The sequence below is a fragment of the Nannospalax galili genome, unplaced genomic scaffold (genome assembly GCF_000622305.1).
Source record: "Nannospalax galili isolate Female #2095 unplaced genomic scaffold, S.galili_v1.0 scaffold188, whole genome shotgun sequence".
Classification (NCBI taxonomy): domain Eukaryota; kingdom Metazoa; phylum Chordata; class Mammalia; order Rodentia; family Spalacidae; genus Nannospalax; species Nannospalax galili.
Window position 1 is genome coordinate 1,141,072 of NW_008360325.1, and position 10,190 is coordinate 1,151,261.

Below are 10,190 nucleotides of genomic sequence, written 5' to 3' on the forward strand. Positions count from 1 at the left end.
GTGCCCGCGGGACGAATCGCAAAATGTCGGCCTAGGCCGAGCGGCGACGACGCAGGCGGGCTGGCACTGAGGCCGGGGCGCACGGGCGGCGAGAGGCCGGCGCGCGGGGAACGGGCCGCGCGGCACCATGTCGGCCAAGGTGCGGCTCAAGAAGCTGGAGCAGCTGCTCCTGGACGGGCCGTGGCGCAACGAGAGCGCGCTGAGCGTGGAGACGCTGCTGGACGTGCTGGTGTGCCTGTACACCGAGTGCAGTCACTCGGCGCTGCGCCGCGACAAGTATGTGGCCGAGTTCCTGGAGTGGGGTGAGTGTGCGCCCCTCGCCTGGGTCCCCGGCCCCAGTGCCCTAGACCCGGGTGCCCTCCCGTCGGCCTGGGTTTCTTCTCCTCGGCCTGGGTCTCCGGCCCTGGTGCCCTCCCTTCGGCCCTGGTTCCTAGCCCCGGTGCCCTCCCCTCGGCCAGGGTCCTTGGCCCCGCGCGCGGGAGCGGCCCCATCCTCTGTTCGCACTCCCCCCACTCCGAGCCATCGCCCTGGCCGTTTCCTAGACCCACCCTCCCGAGTCTGGATATCATTTCCTGCAGCGCTCCCTAGGACATCCGCCCTGCCCCCGCCCCGCTAGCCTTTAGGGTCCGGAGCCTGCCTGGAGTTACCCCTCCTAGCCCTGTGTCCTACCCGGTGGAAGGGCAGCCACTGTGCCTTTGGCGTCCCCACCCCTAGTCCCCCCGCCTCCCGTGGGCTTTTTGTGGTCATCGCCTTGGCAGCTCACCTTCGAGGACCCCCTCCCAGGTGTCAGCCTGTCTACAGCTCCTGATGTCCAAGGCCTGAGCACCTGCAAGGGAATCTTAGGATACGGAAAGCTTTATTTCAACTACATGATGCAAGAGCAAATAGCTTATTTTTCCCTTCGTGCCAGATCCGTGTATTTAGATAGCCGGAACTGTCACTTGAAAACTTTGCTCCATCTAATCTTGGTATGTTGTTTATTCAGGGATACTGCAGGCATGGGTCTGCTAGCCTCTTGGACTTTATTGGGACAAATACATGATTGAGTTAGTGATACTAGAGCCCCAGAGACCGGTAAAAGCATAGCGGGGCCACTTGCCTCATCCCTCGGAGTAAGAGGAAGGCAGTCCTAGGTTCAGGTCGAACTCCCTAGCCCTTGCCCTTGGGTCGCTTGCTTCATTGGACATCATTGGGCTAGGACTGTGCATTTTGAACCAGTAATTTCTAATCTTTGGGACTGATAGAGCTCATACTTACACGAGGAAACTAATGTGTTCCACACTGAAGCATCCTGCTCTGCCTCAGTGGTGACGGGAATTTTGTTTAGAACTTAAATTGCAGCGGTCTTAGAGGACTTCTGTCTGGTTGCTGGTCCTTGTGCTGTTGCTCCGTGTGTGCACAGCAGCAGGAGGTGGTCCAGGCATGCCTCAGGACAGTCTGCAGCTTTGTTAGGAGCCACGATGGTTACATATAGGGGATCCGCTGTCAGAGTACTGGCTTTCCATTTATCAGCGACATGATTTCCAGTTGGATAATTGACTGACTTCAGCATTGCTTGAAAGCGAGGTCTTTAGAGTATGTTGCAGTGTGAGACTTCTGAATGTTCTATTTGTCTTCCATTCTGAGCACTGGATACTGAAATCCACACAATTCCACAGTCAGGTTCAGCTGTGTCCTAGCATGTGAGTAACAGGACTGGGGAGGAGGCAGAAGGAAGGCCGCTTCACTGATGAGGTGTGGTCCTGGTGGCTTGTGGTCTGGGACCTGCACAACATAGGTAGGGATGGGCTTGAAGGCTTGGGTGCTCACATGGGACACTCCAGGCTTCCCTGGAGGAAGCTCTCAGCACATGACAAGGACAGATTTTGTAAGATCTGACCTTTCCAAACCTAAACAGACACTGTTGCTGTAATGTAGACAGAATTTCAGAATTGTGTGTGGCCCTGGGATATTGTGATGACAAACAAATTGCATTATTCTCTTAGCTCAGTTCCCACAGAAGTATAAATTTAAATTATAGAGCAGGCTTGGTGTGAAGCCACATATCTGTATCCCAGGACTTTGGAAGTGGAGACTAGGGGATGAAGAATTTAAGGCCAGCCTCAGCTACATGGTGAGTTTGAAGCCAGCCTGGGCTACATGACAGCCCATCCCATGAGCAATAACAAAAGCAAAACTATAGAGCTTAATGAAATTCTAGTACATTTCAGAAGTGCCTTGTACTGCTCTATGTTCACATATAACCATCGTAACACTGAAGTGGTGTGTGATCAATAAAAATCCTGTGTATCATTGTTTAGGTACTGTGATGGCAAGGCAGAGGGTAGTCTTTCTAATAAACTGTTACTAGTGCACTACCAAGTGTACCAGTGTCAAACAGAGTGACTTAGCTCAGGGAGCACCTGTCAGCTGTGCAGTGTTGAGATTCTTTGCCAGGTTCAAAGCCTGTGATAAACTGTCCTGCAAAGGGCCAGTCTCCCCACTGCCGGTCTTGCAACATACCTAATGACCAGATACAATTCTTGAAACTTAAGAAAGTGACTGATTCAGCTCAGATTTTGAGACTGATGGAAAGTCTTTGGGGAAATTTTGGGACTATAATAGAAATTTTTCAATTAAAAAAATGTTATTTTTATTTTATGTGTATGAGTGTATTGCCTTCATGTATGTGGGTGCACCCATGTCATGCAATGCTGTGGAAGTCAGAAGAGGGCTTTGGATTCCCCTGTAACTGGAGTTAAGGACGGTTTGTAGCTGCCATGTGGGTGCTGGGAATCGAACCCAGGTCCACTGTAAGAGCAGCCAGTGCTCTTCACTGCTGGCCCATCTCCCCAGCCGAGATGATTTCTGTTCTTTGTTGCCACAGTGATCGCATTGGATGCATCTCTTTCGTTTTCATTGTAGGACTTTGCCTTTAATTTTCCTTTGATTATGTTTATAGCTTGATTGGTTTCCTCTATGAAATTCTGGACCTTAATTAAAAGTTGGAAACACCCTGCTTTGCATATGTGTTTCTTTAAGCTATTTTTTAAAATGTAAATTGGAAACTCTTTGAAGCAGAGCATATGAAACACTTTAAAATTTCCACTGGTAAATAGCAACAAATATAAACAACCAAACGAGGTGAATATGCTTTTATCTTTGTTATAGAAACATGTTTTCCCGTGTTGAGTATTTTTTCATACCTCAAGTATATTGTTTGGAGGAGCTGCTGTTTGAAATCCCAGTTTACTTCACTGGACAGGCCTCTGTGGCCGGCAGACCAGGAGACAGGCACTGTGGCTTCACAGTTCCCTATCCTGGGCATCTTTTGCTGTGTGCTTCCTCTTACTGAATAGAACAAGTCTTTTTAGCCTTTTGGTTAATCCCTTGTTTTTCTTTTTTTTTTTTTTTGGTCTTTTTTTTTTTTCCTGTCTTTTTGAGACAGGGTCTCCCTGTAGCCCCAACTGTCCAGGAACTCACTATGTAGACCAGGCTGGCCTTGAACTCACAGAGATCCGCCTGCCTCTGCCTCCCGAGCGCTGGGATTAAGGGTGTGCGCCACCACGCCCGGCTGCCTTTTTCTTTTTTACGTTTTTTTAGGGTGTGTCTGTGAGGGGAGGGGTATACATGCATGCACAGCACTGGTGTGCAGGTCTAGTGAGTCAGCTCTCTCCTCCCAGAATATGGGTCCTGGGGATCTAACTCAGGTCCTCAGGCTTGACAGCAAGCTCCTTTACCACTTGCCATCCCCACCAGCCTCACTAAATGTTTTTTCTCATCACCAGTTGATATATATTCTGCACTCTCTTCCTGAACTGTGCAGGATGCCCAGCCCAGTGACAAGGGCCTCAGCATTTAGTAAGACCTGAGGTGCCAAACATCAGAATGCCTTGAAACTCAATGGTTTCTCTGTATAAGATGTTTGTGGAAGAGCCGGGCTTGGTGGCACACACCTTTAATCGCAGCACTTGAGAGGCAAAGGCAGGCAAATCTCTTGGAGTTTGAGGCTAACCTGAAAAAAAAAAAGAAAAATGTTTGTGGAATACCAGAATACTTTTTAAAATGAGAGATTTAGGGAACTGATCTTTAATAAGATCTAAATTGTAGGGAAATGTTGGGATTGAGTGATACAAATGAGGTCAACATGGTTTCGATTTTATAAATACCTTCTTGAAATGCATATTGACACTGAGTACATGACATGAGATAGGACAGAGGAGACATTAAACATTAACAAGCCAGTCCTACTTTTTCTTTCCTCAAACCACTTCATGGACAGTTGGGCCGTAAAGCGAACAAACAGCAGTGTCTAAGTTAAATCTTTAAATAAACAAAATTGCAGTTGAAGAATTGTACTCATGTCAGGATACCACTGTGTGGGCCACCTACTTGGAAGAGTTTATACTGTGCGGGTGAATTGCTCCTCGGGCACAGCACTCAAGTGCAAGTTAGAGAGCTCGGCTAGCAGGCAGTTCCTCTCCTGCCTTCCACCTCAGCACAGCCTCTTGTTGGGAGGGCGGGAGGCCCAAAGTCGCCTGTCTATGCTGACATCAATGATGTGGGATAAATTGGGGAGTGAGCAAGACTAATTCCAAACTGTACTAAATGTGTTGAGAAAGAAGTTTGAATGCATTTCTTGGTAAAGAGGAAGAAAATATTAAGATTTTTTATTTAATTTATTTAGTGTGTATGTATGAGCACATATGCTACAGTGTGCACCTGGAGGTCAAAGAAGAGTCTGGAGGAGTCAGCTCTCTCCACCATGTGGGTTCTGGGGATTGAATTCAGGACATCAGATATGCCAGAGTGCCTTTACCTGCTAAGACAGCTCATTGGCCCCAGAGAGTATTTTTTGAGACTGATAACATTAAAAGGTTCTTTTGGATGAAATCAATTGTTCTAGTTTGTTTCTCCATTGCCATGGCAAAACACTCTGAGCAATACCAACTTGGGGAGGAAGGGCTTTATTGAGCTTGCATTTCCTGGGAGCCCAATGTAGGAACTCAGGGCAGGAGCCTGGAGGCAGGCGCTAGATAGAACACAGGCCATGGAGGAACGCTGCTTACTGGCTTGCTCCCCTGGCCCCTGCTCAGCCTGCTTTCTTATACAACACAGGCCCACCTGCCCAGGGGTGACAGCACCCACAGTGGGCTGGGCCCTCCCACACCACCCAACAATCAAGAAGATGCCCCACAGACATGGCCACAGGCCAGTCCAATGGAGGTAATTCCCAAATTGAGGCTCCTTCAACCCAGGTCTGTCAAGTTGACAACTGAAGCTGTCCAGCACACCAATTACAGGTTTTTACTTTTATTATTTTCTTTGTTTTTGAGACAGGGTTTTCCTGTAGCCCCAGCTGGCCTGGAACTCTACAGAGACCAGGCTAACGTTGAGATCCCCTGCCTCTGCTTCCTGAGGGTTGGGGTTTAAAGGTGTGTACCACCACACCCAGCTTTGATTTTTTTTTTTTTTTTTTTTTTTTTTTTAAGAATGAGAAAAACTGATTGGGAGTTTAGCTTAACTTGCCTAACATGTATGAAATCCTGAATTGGATTTCCAACATTGCCTGTACCTGCCTGTCGTGGTGGTGCCACCTGTGATCCCAGCACTAAAGAAGGAATCAGGAGGATCAGAACTCAGGTCATCCTGTCTACATAGGGAGTTCATGATCAGCCTGGGTCCAGATGAAAAAAACCAAAAGAATTTAGAACCTAAAACACCATGTTTGTGTAATCTCATCTGAACTCCTGTTAGAGCAGCTTGCATCCTTTTCCACCTTGAGCTTTGATTTACTTATTTGAAAGTTGTATTTATTATTTATTGTGTGGGTGGATGGGTGCATGTATGGCTTATGTGTGGAGATCAGAATGACTTGCATGAGTTATATCTTGACCATGTGGGTTCTGAGGATTGAACTTGGGTTGTCAGACTGGGCAGCAAGTGTCTACTACACTCAGTGATCCATCTCACTGGCCATTATGGACTTATTTTTTATTTTTAGTTATTTATTTGATTAATTTTTAAGATGTACTTATTGTATGTATGAGTGTGTGTTATGTGTACCACATGCATGCAGGAGCCCTTGGAGGCCAGAAGAGGGCTTCAGATCTTTATTTTTATTTTACGTGTATGAGTATTTGTCCAGCATGTGTATAAGTACACCTCATGTAAGTAAGATCTCCCTTTCAGTCTGATTTTTAAGCAGTGGTGGCAGTTAGGTTTTTGGTTGTTTTTATTGATGGGTAACTGGCAATTGTTTTTAGATTAAAACTGTCCAAAAGGGTTGATTATATAATAGGGAACTTTGGAATTTTTTTGCTGTTCTTAGGAATGAATTTAGAAACTCAAAGACTTGAATTATGATTTCCTTCAAATGTTGCACCTGGATTGGATTCTCTTGGAGAGCACGTGAAGGTGAAGCACCTTCCTCTCAGGTGACTCGGCCCTCCAATGTCACAGTCTAGGCTGGAGAAGGTAGAAATTTTGAGAGGCCCTCTCACCATCCCAGTCCCTTGCTCACTGTCTTGAGTAAACCAAGTTCTGAACGTTTCCTCCAGTTCCGAAGCAGCCCCTCCGTCAGGGGCAGCATCTCCCCCTCAGGACCAGGACCAGCCTCTTTGCTGCAGCCTGCCACTTGACTTGCTTTCTTTGGGTTTCCGTCAGCACTGACCTGTGTGGGTCCTTTCCCCACACCCGGCGTTAGGTATTTCTGACAGAGCAGTTTCACACTGTCTTTTTCCCCCCCCCCCCAACTTCTGCAGTGGCCACTGACTCTCTTGCCTTTTAAAAACATGGGAATCAGCCGGGTGTGGTGGCACACACCTTTAATCCCTGCACCCAGGAGGCAGAGGCAGGCAGATCTCTGTGAGTTCAAGGCCAGCCTGGTCTATATAGTGAGTTCCAGGACAGCTGGGGCTACAGGGAGACCCTGTCTCAAAAAGTCAAACAAAACAAAACAAAACAAAAAAACCCATGGGAATCCACAGTCCAGCGTTAGAATTTAAAATGGACTTAGAAGATCTGTGCAGTCTTAGCTGTAGAAGTTTGCGTTAACAGCACTGCTGCTGTTACTGCTGGGCTGCTTTTCTTCATATTTAAATTTACCTTTCTTAGTGTGACACATCTGCTTAGTGAGTAGTACTGCACAATGACAATGCAAACCAGCATTCCCTTTGCCACTTCTGCCCTGGGTTCTGACCTTTGTCTCCTGGTTCTGCTGGGATAAATTTGGATCATACCCTGCTGCCAGCAGCAAAGAAGAAACAGCAGAGCCTCTAAAGCCAAGGCAGGTTTCCCTGTCGTGTGGAATTGGGATGTGACGGTGTGATGGTCTGGGGCTAGCAGGACACCTTGTTAAGAAGTGTCAGGGCCCCTCCGAAGTCCACTTGTCAGGGTAGCCAGCCCTTTCCCACCTCCACCCACAGGGTGGAGGGCCTTACCTTGGAACACTCCTGGATGCTGGTAGTTACTTTGTTTTTGACAGGATCTCCCTAGTTCCAGCCCTCCTGGAACTCTTTAAGTCCACTAGGCTAGCTTCTACCTCACAGAGGAACTGCCTGCCTCTGCCTCCTGGGGACTGGAGCTAAAGGCATGGGCCACCGTGCATGGTGCCATTCTTATTTTTTTTTTGAGACAGCATCTCCTTGTAGCCCCAACTGTCCTGGAACTCACTATGTGGACCAGGCTGGCCTCAAACTCACAAAGATTCGCCTGCCTCTGCCTCCCAAGTGCTGGGATTAAAGGCGTGCGCCACCATGCCTGGCAAGATTTTTTTTCTTTTAATTTTATTTATTTTTTTTTATGTATATGCCATCTCTCCGGCCCCAAGATTTCTTTTTTTATTTTATGTGTATGAATGTTTTGCCTGCGTGTATTTCAGTGCACCCATGTTATGAAATGCTTGTAGAGGCCAGAAGAGGGCACTGGATCCCCTGGAACTGGAGTTACCAATGATTGTTAGCTGCCATGTAGATACTGGGAATTGAACCCAGATCCTCTGCAAGAGCAGCTAGTGCTCTCTACAGCTGAGCCATCTCTCCAACCCCATTTCCCCCAGTTCCATGCTGGGTTTTGTCTGGGATGAGTTTGCTTGCGTCTTGTGCATGCTGTCACCATTGCTGCAAGTTCCTATGAGCAGGTTCCCAGAAGCCTGAAAACTGTTTCTGTGTAGCCATCCACCACCCCTGACTCTTAAAAATCTTTCCTCCCCCTCTTCCACAATGGTCCCTGAGCCTAGGGTGGGTGAGATTTAATGTAGGCGTCCTATCCAGGGACATGTACTCTGCAATCTCTTATTTTCTACATTTTGGCCAGTTGTACCTTTCTGTGTTAATTGCCCTCTTTCTCACAAGGAAGCTTCACTGATGAGAGTTGAGAGCTACATTAGTATTCTTCCTACCCCCTGTCCCTCTGTGTTCTGTGAGCCTTAAGTAGAGGTCCATTGTAGATGTGTCACTTAGGGCTGGGCATCTCTCAGACATATATTCTCTGTGTGTGACCAGTTGTGGATCTCTGTAATAGTCTCCATCTGTTGTAAAAAGAAGCTTCTTTGATGAGTGGTGACAGGTATGCTTGTCTGTAAATAGAAGGATCCATATTTAGCATTCAGTAAGTAGTTACACTTGCCTAGGGATGTGACAGACATAGGGTTTTCTTTAGGATCTATGACCTCTCCAGCCATGAGTATTTGGTTATGTTTACAGTACCACACATGAGTTCCTTCCAGTTGAGTGGGCTTTAAGTCCAATTAGGTAGCTGTTGATTACCCCCCAAGATAAAAGTGCCGCTATGGCACTGCTGTTGTTTTCTGTGCTAATCATTATTGTGGTTATTGGGCTTTGCAGCTGAGTTGGACCATTGATTGTTTTTCTCCCTTAGCAGCTTGAATAGTCTCCTCTGATACCAAGACAGCTGGTCTTCAGGAAGGAGCTTCCCAGTCAGTTCCAGTTCCTTGTGCCACACATGCACTCATGTTCAGATATTTTCAGTAGGCTTTTGAACTAATACATTTCCATCTGGTTTTTCATACCTCTCTCTCCCTAACCCTCCTTCCTCCCTCCCAAGTTAAATATTCCCATTTTCCCCTTCGTAACACCTGTCCCCCTCTCTCGGACTCCTCCCTTAGCCACCATGGTTTCTTTCTGTTTTCCTGGCTCCTGCCAGTGTTGCATTTCTTTCTTTCTTTCTTTCTTTCTTTCTTTCTTTCTTTCTTTCTTTCTTTCTTTCTTTCTTTCTTTCTTTCTTCTTTTTTTAGTATTTTATTTATTATTACATGAAGTTCAAACAACTTATATAGGTTGGCTGTCTGTGTAGTGCAGTGCCTGCGGCGGTCAGAAGAGGCCATTGGATCCCCTGGAACTGGAGTTAACGGACAGTTGTTTGCTGCCATGTGGGTGCTGGGATTTGAACCTGGGTCTTATGCAAGAACAACCAGTGTTCTTAACTGCTGAGCCATCTCTCCAGCCCCCAGTGTTGCATTTCTTATCATTAGGTAAACATCATCACCTAAGCCATATAGTATAATTAACACAAGGGTCTTTACTAAGAGAATTATTTTTATGTTACTGGAGTGAATTACCTGCCCTTTAGCTTCAATTTCAGTGAAGAGTCCTGAATTTCATAGTAGGTTTTAAAATAGAATGCCCTAATACACACTTTTTCCATGTTTCTGTTTCGGCTGTTTGTAGGCTACTACTGAGCAGCCTTCCACAAATTTCTTTCCCATTTTTAAAGGATTCTTTTTTTGGTTAGAGGATGGTAGGAGGCTTGAGACCCTGTTGCCTTCCCATCCTTAGCCTCCAGAGTGCTGGGATTACAGGTGTGCATCGCCACGCCTGGCTTTAGTGGGGTTGGTTTGTGTTGCTCTCCTTTATCGAATTCCCTTTTGGATCCCATCTTTTTCCTCTGAGTAGAGTGTATTTTTCTAGTGGCTTCCTGAGAGAGTTCATCAGAGGTAAATGTTTGAGACCTGATCTGTCCAAAACAAAAACACCTTTTCCCTCCCAACTAGAGTGACAGTTGCTTGGGCATGGAATGCTGGGTTGGAAATGATTTTCCTGAGCTGTTGGGGAGTTGTGCCTTTTCTTCCGTTGTTGGCAGTGAGAAGCCTGAGCCCGCTGAGATTTGGGGCCTTTGTGACCTGTTTGGATCTGGAAACTTTCAGAATACTCAGCTGATCCTCCACGGGTGCGCTCACATACATGCAGGCA

At 46.8% G+C, this 10,190-nt stretch overlaps 1 protein-coding gene across 3 annotated transcripts in view; it reads left to right on the forward strand.

The window, feature by feature from the left end:
• The first annotated feature begins 6 nt into the window (after positions 1-6).
• The window catches only part of Cdc42bpb (CDC42 binding protein kinase beta), a 103,363-nt gene continuing 93,179 nt past the window's right edge, over positions 7-10,190 (forward strand). Inside the window, exon 1 of one of the 3 annotated variants that reach the window (XM_029559915.1) lies at positions 7-302. In XM_029559915.1, coding sequence (XP_029415775.1) covers positions 128-302 — 175 coding nt within the window. In that variant the 5' untranslated portion in view covers positions 7-127. The remainder of the gene's footprint in view (positions 303-10,190) is intronic. The other 2 variants (XM_008825578.3, XM_029559916.1) reach the window with 2 other exon arrangements.